The sequence below is a fragment of the Chiloscyllium plagiosum genome, unplaced genomic scaffold (genome assembly GCF_037043375.1).
Source record: "Chiloscyllium plagiosum isolate Xiang-an unplaced genomic scaffold, Cpla_swu_hap1 HiC_scaffold_8, whole genome shotgun sequence".
Taxonomy (NCBI): domain Eukaryota; kingdom Metazoa; phylum Chordata; class Chondrichthyes; order Orectolobiformes; family Hemiscylliidae; genus Chiloscyllium; species Chiloscyllium plagiosum.
The window spans coordinates 32,253,148-32,268,137 of NW_028270146.1; the positions used below are offsets into that span (position 1 = coordinate 32,253,148).

The following is a 14,990-nucleotide window of genomic DNA, read 5'->3' on the forward strand; positions in this document are numbered from 1 at the left end:
TTTAGGAACAAAATCGGAAATTACAGGAAAAGCTCAGCTGGTCTGGCAGCATCTGTGTAGAGAAGTAAGTTAACAATTTCAGGTCCGGTGACTCTCAACTTTGGGGCCTTTAACTTTAGTTCCTGAGCATCTTTGACTGTGACATTGCCGAAAACCCTACACGCCAGACCTTGTTATCACATGGGCTGCTACCAAGAACAACGACTGTCAGCCATTATTGGTCCCCTATTGATTCTCCCAGGCTGATCTTTTGCCCATTCCTTTTTCTCACTCCGTGTCTGTCTCTTCCCCTCCTTCTGGACTCATCTCCACTTATCTCTCCATCCTCTTCCTCCACTCCATCTTCAGCATATATATCAACCTAACTAAAATCAGTTCTGAAGAAGAGTCACTGGACCTGAAATGTTAACTGTCACCTGTTCATAGATGCTGTCAGACCTGCTGTGCTTTTTACAGCAATTTGTTTTCTGATTTCCAGCCTTTGTAATTCTTTGGATTTTTTTTTTGTTTAGTGCTCCAATCTTTAAGTTTATTTTTGTAATTTCCACTGGGAATAATATGTGACAAAACCACTGACTTATTTAACTGTTTAAATGTTTTATCCAAACTGATCATCAATGCCCTAGCTATGCAGTCATTCAGTATGCTGTATCTGGGATAGATGAGAGTTGTTGCTTTATTGAATCACTCAGCTTGCATGATCTTTCAAGTTCTAATGAATCTCTCTGAGCAGTTAAGTTTTTCTTTTGGCAGTGAGAAGTAGTCACGGCCTTGCTGCACTAATCCTCCTTCATCCGGTGAGTCAGTGTTGTGGGAAGAGTGGGCCTAATATGGCAATCTCCTTTCTTTATTTGTTGCTTCCTCTTTGACATGACTATTACAGTGCAAAGTCATCTTTTTCCTTTCTGAATAGATTCAGATAATTTTAACCCACTGTGGGGGGGGGTGCAGTTAGAAAATTTTAGAACAGGCCACCCAGCAATGGTTTTTCTGCAATGCTGTTTCTAGCTTCTGGCAAGGCAGGACTTCAGTACTAAGGCCCATGATTTGCATAAAAACTTACTGGTCAGCTCTTAAGGATTGAAGTTTGTCTGGGGATGGTGAGTCACTTGTCACTGAAGATCCCCATCCTCATAATTGGTGTTTGGATCATTAAATCTCAGCCAGAGTGTTGCCCTTTAAGATAGCGATTGGGAGGAATTTTCTTCTCAAAGTGTCATTATTCTTGGGCATTCTGTTCCTCAGACTGCAGTGGAGACCTGCCATGTCCAACTCAACTTTGAAAATATTCCAAGTTTTTATTGACAAGGGAATTACGGTTATTGAGGACAGGCAAATACAAAGAATTATACAACACTGCAACAGGCTCCTTGGCCCACCAATACTACACCAAATCACTCAAAGCCATTTGCCTCTTTGCTACCAATATACCTCAACTTCTTGCCTATTCATATTTCAGTCAAAATCCTTCTTAAACTTTATCCTCCTTCTCTGGCAGCATATACCAGGCACTTGCCACTCTCTCTATTTTTCAAAAAAAAACTTGCCTCTCAGATCTCCTTTTAAGAATATGGAGTTAAGGCCACAAACTTAGCTGTATCCATATCAAATGGCAGAAGGACTGAGTGGCCTACTCCTATTTCCTAAGACACATTAGTTGATGGGATGGTGGCCAGCTTGTGGCCCAGATACAATGCAGCTTGATGGGCTTACTTCACATAGTTGGAAATTGTGGAGGTGACTCTGTTGTAATTGTTTAAAGTTGCTTTTTTTTAATATGATTTTGATATTGTAGCTTCTACTTCAAAGTTTGTGTATATCGTAATGATTTTGTTTCCTGTCAAATGTTCAGAAAACTAATTCTGATCTGTGTTTTGTACCTATTGGTTTGCTATTCATGAGAAATCTTCATTCTGATTGGCCAATCAGCCTGCTTGTTGATATCATCCTTTCTGGACAGCACACATCTTGAATAAATAATGTCTGTTTCAAAATAATGTTAAATATGCTATTTCACATTCCAAAGCCCATTGAATCTTATGGGCAATGTTTTTTTTTTAAATTAGCAGAGTGCATTGCCTCAGACTCATCTGAATTAAATATTTCAGATTAATGTTGTCAAATGACTAAGCAATAACTGTTGTTTCTGCCAGCCTTGTATTTTTTGAATTCTGTGATGGGGTGTCTCATTGCTACCAAGGTCAGGGTTTTTTGTCAATCCCTAATTACCCTTGAACTGAGTGGCTTGCCATGCTATTTCATGGAATCTAAAAGTCAACCATATTGCTGTGGATCTGGTATTGTATATAGGTCTGTCAGGTAAGGTCTGAATGTTTCTTTCCTGAAAGAACTTTAGTGAACCAACAGCATTTTTTATAGCTGTTTATGATTTGCTGACTACCATTATGAAGGCTACTTTTCAACTTCAGTTTCTTTGTTTAAAAACAAATTTAATTTGTATCATGAGTAAAAACAAAGTGTTGTAGAAACTCAGTATGTCTGGCAGATTTGCAAAGAACCAAAAAATGTGAACATTTCAAGTCCAGTGTGACTCTTCAGCTGCTATGGTGGGATTTGAACCCATGTACTGAGAACATTAGTCTTTGTCTCAGCATTAAAATTATCTCAACATCTTCCCTGCCTTTAACTAGATGATGGTTGTACTTTGCATTGTAAGATGTGTTGTTTTTTTTCTTTAGCCTGCATAAATGCATTAGTGCTTTGGATCTTTCTAAGAGTGACAGAGACCATATTTAAAATTAATTTCAGCACAAATTTCAGGGAAGACTCAACTGGCTTGTATTTCTAGCTCTTGTCCACTATGCATTTAACAGTAAATTGTTTAATCCCATCCTTAATTGGAGGGCAGGAAGACGATAAGCTCGTGGTATCATTGTTAATGTTCTGAGGTCATGAGTTTGAATCCTGCCACAGTAGATGGTGGAATTTAAGAATCTACTGAAGACAGTGAAACCATTCACTGTCAGAAAAGCCCATCTGGTTCACTGAAGTTCTTCTGAGAAAGCAACCTATCATCCTGACTTGGTCTAGCCTCCAGAACTGATACACTCAACTGCCCTATACACCCGAATAGATGGCAGAAATAGCCCTATAGACCCCACTAAGAAGACCTTACTAACATCTGGGGCTAGAGCCAAAATTAGAAGAGCTATCTCAGACCAGTTGAGCAACAGCTTGGCATTGTCAAGCTTACAGAATTCTAACTGACGGGCAATGTCCAGGCACCAGGATCACCATTCCAATGCCAGGACAGACCCAGCAGAAGTAGTGGCACAGTAATATACAGTCAGGAGGGAATTGCCCTTCGAATACTTAACATTGACTCCAGACCCCATGAAGTCTCATGGCTTCAGGTTGAACATGGGCAAAGAAATTACTTGCTGATTACCACATACTGTCCTCCCTCGGCTGATGAATCAATACCCTCATGTTGATCAACACACAGAGGAAATGCTGAGAGTGGCAAGGGTGCAAATTATTTTGTTTTATTGACATGTACATGGACAGTATATGGGTCACCATTTACAATACCATCTTGGGTACAAAAGTACCTAGGTACAGCTTCTTCAATTACAAGATGTTAGAAAATAGAGAAATAAAACGTCCAGCATCGCAGAATAAAAGTTCAGAACAATGTTGTTCCAACCCAGACCACAGTGGCATCCTCCAGTCTGCAGTAGCCCCAGATCATTCCAAGCTTCACCTCAAGGTTCATGAGCCTGGGAGATTGAAGTCCAACACCAAGAATGGCTCAGCAGCAGTACTATTGATCAAGTTGGTTGGATCCTAAAGGACATAGTTGCTAGACTGAATCTGCAGCACTGGTGAGAGAACCAAGAGGGGGGCAAAGCATACTTGACCTCATCCTTGCCAATCTGCTGGCTTCAGATGCATCTGTTATTGCCAGTATCAATAAGAGTGACCACTGCACAGTCCTTGAGGAGACCAAGTTCTGCTTTCAAATTGAGACCTTCCTCCATTGTGACTATCACCATGCTAAATTGGACAGACTTTGAACAGATCCAGCAACTCAAGACCTGGCATCCATGAGAGTCATCAACAGTAGCAGAATTGTACTCCAGCACTCCCTGGCACAGCATATGGGATCAACCCTGATTCAATGGAGAGTCCAGGAGGGCATGACAGGAGCTTCTCCAGGCATACATGAAAATGAGATGTCAACCTTGTGAAGCTACCAAACTAGCTTAATTGCATACCAAACAACATAAGCAGCAAGAGCTAAACGGAACAAAGCAGCAAGTGAAAGACATAGCTAAGTGATCCCACAACTAACAGATCAGATTTACGCTCTGCAATCCTGTCCCATCAAGTCATGAATAAATAACTCACTGAAGGAGGAGACTTCTTCATTTCTCTATCCTCAATGATGGAAGAGCCCAACAGATAAATGCAAATGATAAGACTGAAGCAACTTTCAGCCAGAAGTGCCAAGTGGGTGAACTATGTCAGCCTCCTCCAGTGGTCCTCAGCATTACAAATATCTGTCCTCCTTCAGCTGATGAACCCTCCATGTTGAACAACATGTGGAGGAAGCACTGAGGTACCAATCTGCAGCCAATTCGATTCACTCCATGTGATATCAAGAAACGGTTGGAGGCACTGGATGCTGCCAAGGCTATGGGCTGTGACAACATTTTGGCAATAGTATTAAAGACTTGTGCTTCAGAACTTGTGACTCCCTTAGCCAAGCTCTTCCAGTACAGTTACAACACTGTCCAGGTATGTCCCATACATACAAAGCAGAACAAATTCAACCAATTAGCACTCTGTCAGTCTACTCTCGATCATCAATAAAGTGGTAGAATGTGTCATCTCTTTAACAGTGCTATCAAGCAGAATCTGCTCACTGATGCCCAGTTTGGGTTCTGCCATTTGACTCTTAACCTCATTACAGCCTTGGTTCAAACACTGACAAAAGAGTTGAATTAGAGGTGAGTGTGACAGCCCTTGAAATCAAGGCCGCATATGACCGTGTGGCATCAAGGAGCCCCAGCAAAACTGGAATCAATGGGTATTGGGAGGAAAACTCCCCTGGTTGGAGTCATTACTTGACATATAGGAAGAAATTTGTTGGAGGTCAGTTATCTCAATCCAGGACATTTCTGCAAGAGTTCCTCAGGGTAGTGCTCTAGGCTCAGTCACCACCTTTTGCTTCATTGATGACCTTTCCTCCATCACAAGGTCTAAAGTTTGTTTACCAATGATTGCACAATATTCAGCACCAGTCACAACTCCTCAGATAATGAAGCAGTCCATGTTCAAATGCAACAAGATCTGTTGGACAATATCCAGGCTTGGGCTGACAAGTGGCAAGAAATATTTGTCACACAAATGCCAGGCAATTCGAGACATTCAGTGGTTTAACCATCACTGAACCCCCACTGTTAAAATCATTGGGGTTACCATTGACCAGAAACTCAACTGGACTGGTCACATAAACACCTATGGCTACAACAGTATTTCGGAGGCTAGGAGTATCTCACCTCCTGACTCCTCACTTGCCTGGATGGGTGCTGCTCCAACAACACTCGAGCTTGACACAATTCAGGGCAAAGCAGCCACTTAATTGACACCACATCCAGACAGATCTAATCCTTCCATCACCATAGCAGTAGTATGTGACAATGAACGACATTATGTTGTCTTTGGTTTTTTTCAGAGGGGTCATAAAGTCAGAGGTTCTAATATATCTGGGTTTAACTACTTGAGAATGCTTTTAAGTCTTGCACAATGAAAGGGGAGTGGCCAGTACTCACAGCTCAGGATTTGTTTTGGTTTGAGTAGACTGGCTGTTTCGCAGCTGCTGGTCAAGTCTTAGCTGGGAACTCAGAAGCTGCTGGACCCAAAGAAACAGCTCCATGCTGATTTTTTTTTCTTCCCCCTCTTCCCCCTCTTTCTCTCCTCTCTCGTAAGAACCTGTATTTGATTTTATCTTTTTATGTTTATGGGGACGCATAAATAAATTCTGTTTTGTTTAAAACCAGGTAGTTGATACATTGTTCACCTGCTTAAAACAACTAATAAAGTTAGGGTCTGGGCTACCTTCTTGAAATGTTTTGGGGGGATCTGGCCTAGTTCATAATAAGTGTATACTGTCTACAAAATGCACTGCAGAAATTCACTGAAGATCCTTAGACAGCACCTTCTAAGTTTACAACCACTTCCACATAAAAGGGCAGAATAAAGATGGAAGCACCACCATCTGCAAGTTCCCCTCCAAGCTGCTGACCACCCTGACTTGGAAATATATTGCCATTCCTTCACTGTCGCCAGGTCAAAATCCTGGAATTCTCTCAGCAGCAGTTTAAGAAAGCAGTTCACCACCACAATAGCAACTAGGGACAGGCAGTAAAGGCTGGCCAGCCATTGATACCAACATCTGATAAGTGAATTAAAAAGAGGTGGTAAACATAAAACAGCATGGGAACAGGCCCTTCAGCCCATCATATTTGTACTGTGCGCAATGCTAATCCAAAATAATTCCATCAGTGCGCACATGGTCCATGTCCCTTCTCTTCTCTATCTGTTTACATGTCCATCTGAATGCCTCAAACATTGCTATCATGTCTGCTTCTAATCAGACTACAGTAGTGCAGCATTGATTCACCAACTTACCTTCCTGTCAAGCAAATGGTCTATAATTTTACAGAAAAGTTCAGTTTGAAATCAGTGTATATATATTATGTAAAGTGACCTCAGATTCTTTCATTTTAATGTTACAACTAATTTTCAGTGCAAGATTGCCAAATGTACTGCACTTAAGCATTTTTCACTTGAGCAATTTTGAGTTGTAAATTGCTCCTTTTCTTTTCTTTGTTGTATGCTATAGATTTTTCACAAATTTGCAGTGCATGTTAATAGTTTGAGATCTGTGTTTGATATCAGCCAAATTTAAAACTTTCAACTTATTATAATTGATGTTTCTGTGTTGTAATATGAAAACGTACCTGTTCTCAGTGCTTTGCACTGGCCCACTTACGGATTTGCTAGTTTTGCTTGAAAATAGGAGGGTGAAAGCCAGTTGTGTATGCCAACACACATTAGGAGTATAATGAATTTGAAAAGAACACGTTTTTTTAAAAAAAATAAATAGCTGCAAAATGTTTCAAAGGTGAGTGTAGGATGCGTGAGAGTCCAATATCTATAGACACTTCCTAATTGTAACTTCTGTCTTACAAATTTGTATTCACTCCTAAGTTTAATTGCATTGTGCTTAGTTAGCTAAAATGCTAACATTTCCTTTGACTATCTCTTTTTCTGCCAAGCTGCTGAGATACACCATGGACAAAATGGGTCTAGAGCAGGTGAAAATCATAGCCAGCGATAATCTTTGGGAACCAATATCTTGGTCTGTGCTTCAAGATACTGAACTATGTGATGTGGTCGACATTATTGGGTAGGCATTTATATGCTCTATTCTCGCAAGGTAATAACAATTATTAGGTTTCCAATGTCAGTGAGCTGCTTCTTTGGGGAAGTTCTTTGCACTTGGATATCACCTGACTTGATACTGCAGTTTGAAATCTAACATTCGAGGTATTCCACATATGTGCAGCTATAGAGACAAGCAGTCTAACTATACATACTCCTTGCTGGGTTACAAATGTCAGTGTATAACTTGAAGTGGGAAAGAAATTGAAAACCAAATACGTGACGAGGTCAATGTTTTTGCCTAGGTCACTTTTTTTTTATCCTTTAATGTGGTAAATCCAATATGTAAATCTAATATAGCAAAATCAATTCAAATGGTTGAAGCTGATCACCAACTTATCAAGATTTTATTAATTTTCACCTTTCTCTGTTAACATTTAGCTGTATTTCTGAAGTTGCAATTAATGTGTTTGGGCATGAAATCCATAGCGCATACCATAATTGTTGGTTTTTAAAAATGGTCTGTTTTAAAGTCGAACTAGGTGTAATTATTTTCAATGTTTGAATGAAATTTAAACACTTTTGGGTTTATGAATATTTTGTTTTATATCTTAGAGCCCATTATCCTGGAACATTGTCAAGCAGTAATGCCAGGAAGACTGGAAAGAAGCTATGGTCATCTGAAGACTACAGTACTGTTAATGATAATGTTGGAGGAGGTTGCTGGGCTCGTATACTTAACCAGAATTTTGTCAATGGCAATATGACTTCGTAAGTGTTAACATGGATTCTGTTAACAAACATCTGACTGTACATTTCTCTACAGTATTCTAAAGCAAACAAGTTCTTGGGATGTGTAAAATAACAATAAGACTGAAATTTGTGGACTTGACTTTTGAACTATTGTACTACTCTGGATGATGCTCCTTCCATAGTGCTCTCACATAGTCTGAAGACACTTACTCATTGTCAATAAGTCACTGAAGGCTAAAATATTATTAGGAAGGCTAATGGAATATTGGCCTTCATTGCACAAGGGTTTCAGTACTGGAGCAGTAAAGTAATTCTTCAATTGCATAGACATTTGATTAGACTACACATAGAGTACCATGTGCAATTTTGGTCTCCTTGCCTCAGGAAAAATATTAAGTTAGAAATCCCCTGGACCTGATTAAGTATTTCCCAGGAAGTTAGGGAAGAAATTGTGGGGCTTCAAGCAAAGATATTTGTATCTTCAGCAGCCGCAGGTGAGGTTCCGGAAGTCAAAGTCAAGTCACCCTAATCTTAGCAGACCATAGTGCTGTTCTCTCATTTAGAAAGAGACAATTAGTGATGATTTAAGCTGAGGGCCTCCATACCTCCGGTGAGGGGAGAGGTTGAGAAGTAGACTTCCTCATGGTAACCTCAGCTGATTTGGGGATTGAACCCATGCTGTTGGCATTAAACTGCTTCACAAACCAATCGTCCAGCCAACTGAGTTAAACCAACCCCTGTGGTGCAGGAGAACTGGAGGGTGGCTCATGTGCCACTATTTAAGAAAACCTGCAAGAAAAAGCCAGGCAACTACTAATCTGAGTCTGAGGTCAGTGGTAGGTAAGATCATAGAATTTCTACAGAGTGGAAGCAGACCATTTGGCCCATAGAGTCCTCACCAACACTCTGTAGAGTATCCCACCCAGCCCCACCCCCTACCCTATCCCTGTAACCCTGAATTTCCTATGGGTAACCCATAGCTTAAACACATCCCTGAAAGCTACAGGGTAGTTTACCTATCCTGCACATCTTCCGACTGTAGGAGGAAACCCACGCATACACGGAGAGTATGCCATCTCCACACAGTTGTCCGAGGGTAGAACTGAACCCAGGTCCCTGGCACTATGAGACAGTAATGCTAACCACTGAACTATCACATCTTTGGAGGTGATTCTGAGAGACAAGACTTGTGCGCATTTGGAAAGGTAAGGACTAATTAGGGATAGTCCGCATGACTTTGTGTTTGGGGAAGCATGTCTCTCACACTTGAGTTTTTGAAGAGATGACTTCATGGACTTTAGCAAAGCCTTCAAGGTTCCACATGGAGACTGGTTAGTAAGGTGAGATCTAGGGAGAATGGTGAAGAATACGTTTGATATGTTTGCAGTCATCGGTCAGAGCATTGAGTACAAGAGTTGGGATGTCATGTTATGATTGTGCAAGACATTTGAAACATTGCAGTCAAGATTAGAGTGGTGCTGGAAAAGCCCTGCAGGTCAGGCAGCATCTGAGGAGCAGAAAAATTGACGTTTCAGGCAAAAGCCCTTCATTAAGAATGAGGCTGGGAGCCTCGAGGGTGGAGAAATAATGGGAGTGGGGCTGGGGAGAAGGTAGCTGTGTGCACTAGGTGGATGGAGGTGGGGATAAAGATGATTGGTCAGAGGTTGGAGCTGACAGGTGGGACAGGTCATGAGGAATGTGCTGAGCTGGAAGGTGGGGGGATGGAAAATGAGAAAACTGGTGGCGTCCACATTGATGCAGTTTGAAACATTGGATACAATTCTGGTTGCCCTGTTATAGGAAGGATGTTATGAAACTGAAAAGGATGCAAAATTGCAAGGATGTTACTGACACAGGAGGGTTTGAGTTACAAGGTGAGGCTGAATAGGCTGGGATTCTTTATTTTTCCCCTGAAGCATAGGAGACTGAAAGGTGACCTTGTAAAGGTTTATAAAATCATGAGGGGCAAAGCTAAGGTGAAAAACTAAGGTTTTTCCCCAGGCTAGGGGGAGTATGAAATTAGAGGGCATGTGTTTAAGGTGAGAGGGGAAAGATTTAAAAGGGACCTGAGAGGCAACCTTTTCACGCAGAGGTTGCATATATGGGGCATATATGGGGCGAGCTGTCAGTGGAAATGGTAGAGATGAGTACAATTACAGCACTTAAAAGACATCTGAACAGGTACTTGGATAAGAAGGGTTTAGAGGAATATGAACCAATTGCAGGCAAGCGGGACCAGTTCAGTTTAGGAAGCGTGTTTGCCATGGATGAACTAGGCTAAAGGGCCTGTTTCCATGTTGTATGATTCAGTGTCTTGATAGAGTGCAATGAAAATTCACGAGGCTTGTTCCTGGGACTGACCTATGAACAGAGATTGGGCAACTAGACCTTTGTGCTCTGAAGTTTGGAAGAATGAGAGGTGACCTTGTAGAAACCTACAAGATTTCAAAATGGATAGACAGCATAGGAACATAAGATGTTGCACCTAATTGGGAAGTTTAGAACCGTGGGGCACAATTTAACAATAAGGAGGATGCCATTCAGGTTAGGAAAAATTTTGTTTTACTCGGACAGTTGAGAGTCTTTGCAATTCTCTTTCCCCAGAGGCTGTGGAGTCTCAGTGTTTGATAATATTTAAATTGGAGATTGATTTCTGATTATAAATTGTTGAGAAGGTTATGGGGATACTGTGATTTTAAAAAAACATCTCTCCACCCTTCAGGCTTTCTGCCTGTATTCCTGATAAAGGGCTTTTGCCTGAAATGTCGATTTTACTGCTCCTCGGATGCTGCCTGAACTGCTGTGTGCTTTCCCAGCACCGCTCTAATCTAGACTCTGGTTTCCAGCATCTGCAGTCATTGTTTTTACCTACCCTGATAAAAAATATTGAAATGTTCAATCAGCCAAGACCGAAATGAATGGTTCGATAGGCTGAATAGCCTATGTTACATTTCAGTTTCCAATGCATTGCTTTTTTTCTAGTACAATTGCATGGAACCTGGTGGCAAGTTACTATAAAGAGTTACCATTCGGGCAGGATGGACTGATGACTGCAGATGAACCATGGAGTGGGCACTATGACGTGCAGTCACCTATTTGGGTTACAGGTAAATAAATATTCTTTAAGATTCAAACTTTATGGTCCCAAAGTTAAAACATCCTGTATATTCCACCTAATTAGCAAATTACAGAAGGACGCAATCCAGTCTCTCCCTAGGAGCAATTTCCTCACTACCACTTGCTGTCTTCTCTCTCTCGTTATAAATTATCTGTAAAAACCGATAGCAGAGTCTTCGATTCTTTAACTTTTTTGTGGAATATTCAAAATGTATATTCATGATGTGTTACTTTGTCATAGTTGGTGATTGTTAATAGAGTGAATATGCTTTATCAATAATGTGCTACTCATTTTAGAAAATTGTTGTGGTCTTTGGAAAATTGCCCTGCAAGTGTTAAAAACTGTATTTCTCCACATTTTAACTCTTATGAGCTGCTAAAGTAAATTATGACAGAGTTCTGTCACCAAAGCCTGAGAGAACTAACATTATATAAAGATTGACACAGCTCACAGTTTCTACTGGCACAGTGGTGGAGTGCAGTAATGGAGCAATTAAGCCGGTGCCTCAGTATAACAAATGATGTGCTCGAAGATTAGGTGATCTACAAATACTAAGCAGTAACTGTATCAAGTCATCAACTACATATATTTGCAGCAGAGAAATGACCTATTTGGCCTAACTTGTCCATGCCAGTGTTGATTCTCCGCGCAAGCTTCTTTCTAACCCTTTTCATCTAACCCCATGAATGTACTTTCTCCCTCATAGTTACCTAATTTACTCTTAAATGTGTCAGTGCCATGAATTAGTGTTACTATATGTTCTGAATGTATCCATGTACATTATCCTGACATTGTGAATGAAAGATTAGATTCAAAATGAGCATAGGCTACTAACATGCCTGAATTTACAGTATGAATAATTTTTTGTGCAAATATTTCAGTTGTATAAAAATATTAGTCTTAAGATGTATCTGATTTATAAAGCGAAAAATATGGAGGAAATAACTAGACACAGGACAGAATATAATTCATCTACATTTGAAACAGGTAATATGCTCCATAGAGATTCCAACCTCCTACATCGATGTCCATTCCCATGAACAAATTCAAAAGTAAAAAGGTGGGACTGTTTTCCTTGGTGAAGAGAAGGTTAAGGGGAGGTTTCTTAGAGATATTCAAAATCATGAAGGATCTAGACAAATAGATAGGAAGAGACTGTTCCTACTGGTAGAAGGATCTAGACTGTGAGGGCACAGATTTAAGGTAAAAGGCAATGGAGACAGAGGAACTTGACACTCCAAAAGTGGTTAAAATTCAGAATGTGCTGCCTGAGAGGGTGGTGGAGCTAGGTTCAATCGAGGCATTCAAAAGGAATTCGATTACTATCTGAAAGAGTCCTATGCAGGGTGATATAGCAAAGGGAGTAGAACGGCACCAGGTTACTTGTTTAGTTAACCAACACAGATGGGCCAAATGGTGCCCTTCTGTGTTATAACACTTCAGTGATTCTGTCCTCCGAGTTCACAAATCTATATCTCCAACCCTTCAGTATTCCTCAGCATTCTTGCACTCCTGCTTGACTCCCATTTAGATAAGCCTAAGTCAACAACTCTCTGTCCCAAAATGCCTATCTCCAAATTGTCCATTGAGCCATACGTCATGCCTTGTCATACCTTCCTGCACACCGCATCAGTGCGGGATTAATCCTTCCAACCTCATTCCTCTGCTCCATTAATCATCACAAATATTTCAACTTAATCTTTCCTTAAGCATTTGTACTCAAGACAATGCATATCTAGTCTAGTCTCTTATAACTTTGTCCTCCATATGATTCTGAAGATACACACTACACCCCTCCAAGGCCATTACACCCTTCATGTGATGTGCTGCCAGATCAGAACTCTATACCAGGCCAAGTAAGAGCTTCATATGATTGCAAATTCACTTTCACTGCTACATGATAGGAAGGCTTCTTTAGTTTGAAGGCTAATATTTAATTCACCTCCTGTAATCTTTTGGTATCCTATGGACTACTTTTCATTGATTTCTGTAATTGGTCCAATAAATATTTTCCATTCTTCCATGGTTCTAACTTCTCACCATTTAAGAATTTACTCTCCTTTTTGCATTCAGAGTAGATGACCTGATACATCTCTGAACTCTGCTGCCTCGGATATGCCCTCCAATTTAAATCTATTGACTTGCTTTGTAGTTTTGTACTCCACTTTCACTGTTCACTGTCCCACTTAACTTGATGTTAGCAGCCAGTTTGGATAAGTGGTTCGCCCTTCAGCCAAGTCCTTTATACCTACAGTGAAAATTTCACACCTCAGAGCAAATCACTAACAGAGCTCAGTCACAGCTACTCTTCCAATGTTGTCATGAACCTCCATCAACATGTATCACGTGTTCACTCTATTTATAAAATATGTTAAAGAATAATGCACTAGAAAGAAACAACTTCTGACAATATGTACGTTATTTTCAAAGCGACTCATTACCTTGTCAGAAGTGAGCACGATTGCTCTAAATTCCCTGGTTTGCTTGAACAAACAATGCTGTGTGTGAGAAGTGCTATTTAAATTAACTTTTATTTTTTGCAGCACACACCACACAGTTCACTCAGCCTGGATGGCACTACCTGAAGACTGTTGGTCACTTGCAGAAGGGTGGCAGTTATGTGGCTCTTACTGATGGGAAGGGAAACCTCACCATTATCATAGAAACAATGGTATCTACATTTCATCATGTTACATGCTACATTGTGTCCTAACCCTATACTATGTATTCATGTGTGAATCTTTACCAATTCATTACTCTGTCATCACATTTGGCCATTTCTTTCACACCATATGTTTTTCACTTTCTGGCTGTTTTCCTGCACACAGAATTGGCAATGCAATGTTGCTTAATTTGTTGAGCCATTTCAAAACTCAGTAGCAGCTAATGGCTTCTGGAGTCAACATTTCTGATTCTACGAAGGTGCTCATTAACTTGTGTGTCTTCCCAATATTACAAAGTCTAGAAAGTTAAATGCACAAGATTGACATAAATAAGTACTAAATCTTTCTCTTCCAAAAGTATTTACTTCTAACTTCCTTTTAGTTGACACCTCAAGGGTGGGATATTAGTTCAAAGTTGTTCAGATCTAAATATATTTTTACTTATTTATTATTTGTGTTCACTTTATCTCAACTTTTTCTCATCGTAACATAAAATTGCTTCAAGCCACTGGGTATTTATATGAGATGTCATTTTGATTAGGGTGTCTTCAAAATTGCATTTTTCATTTTGCCCTTGTTTCCAACGGATTCACAATAAATAATTAGAATGGTGACGCCATTTCTCATTACTGCCACTTGCTAGTATGTAGAACATTAATATCTGAAAGGTAACTGGGCGACAACCTGCAGCTGAGATTAAGGCATCTAAGGGAAAGTTTAGTAAGTTCAGTAGTGTCAAAATGTGAGAGGGCCTGTCACTGGAAGCAAACTTTGCACTATAAAACATTAAAGAGCTACTTGAAAATAATTTTCCACTTATTTTAGATTAATTGGATTCTGAGTTTATTATTTAGTAAACAAGATCTCATTTCATGATCTCACTTTAATATATCTACTAGTTTGATTTTCTTTTGGAACTTGAGGAAAAATAGAGACTCCCAATTCCCTGAAAAAGAGTGCTGTATTGGGATAGAGGAGCAGAGGGATCTAGATATTGGTGATTATAAATCTACACCTATCTAGAGGTAGAGTCGTTGATTAAA

At 40.1% G+C, this 14,990-nt stretch overlaps 1 protein-coding gene across 3 annotated transcripts in view; it reads left to right on the top strand.

Annotated features, from left to right (window-relative positions):
- The window catches only part of LOC122553421 (galactocerebrosidase), a 74,976-nt gene that overhangs the window by 34,867 nt on the left and 25,119 nt on the right, over positions 1-14,990 (top strand). For 2 of the 3 annotated variants that reach the window (XM_043697164.2, XM_043697160.2), the window contains 4 exons: positions 7,308-7,438; positions 8,029-8,184; positions 11,149-11,273; positions 13,828-13,955. In XM_043697164.2, the coding sequence (XP_043553099.1) occupies positions 7,308-7,438; positions 8,029-8,184; positions 11,149-11,273; positions 13,828-13,955 (540 nt within the window). The remainder of the gene's footprint in view (positions 1-7,307; positions 7,439-8,028; positions 8,185-11,148; positions 11,274-13,827; positions 13,956-14,990) is intronic. The other variant, XM_043697162.2, reaches the window with a different exon arrangement.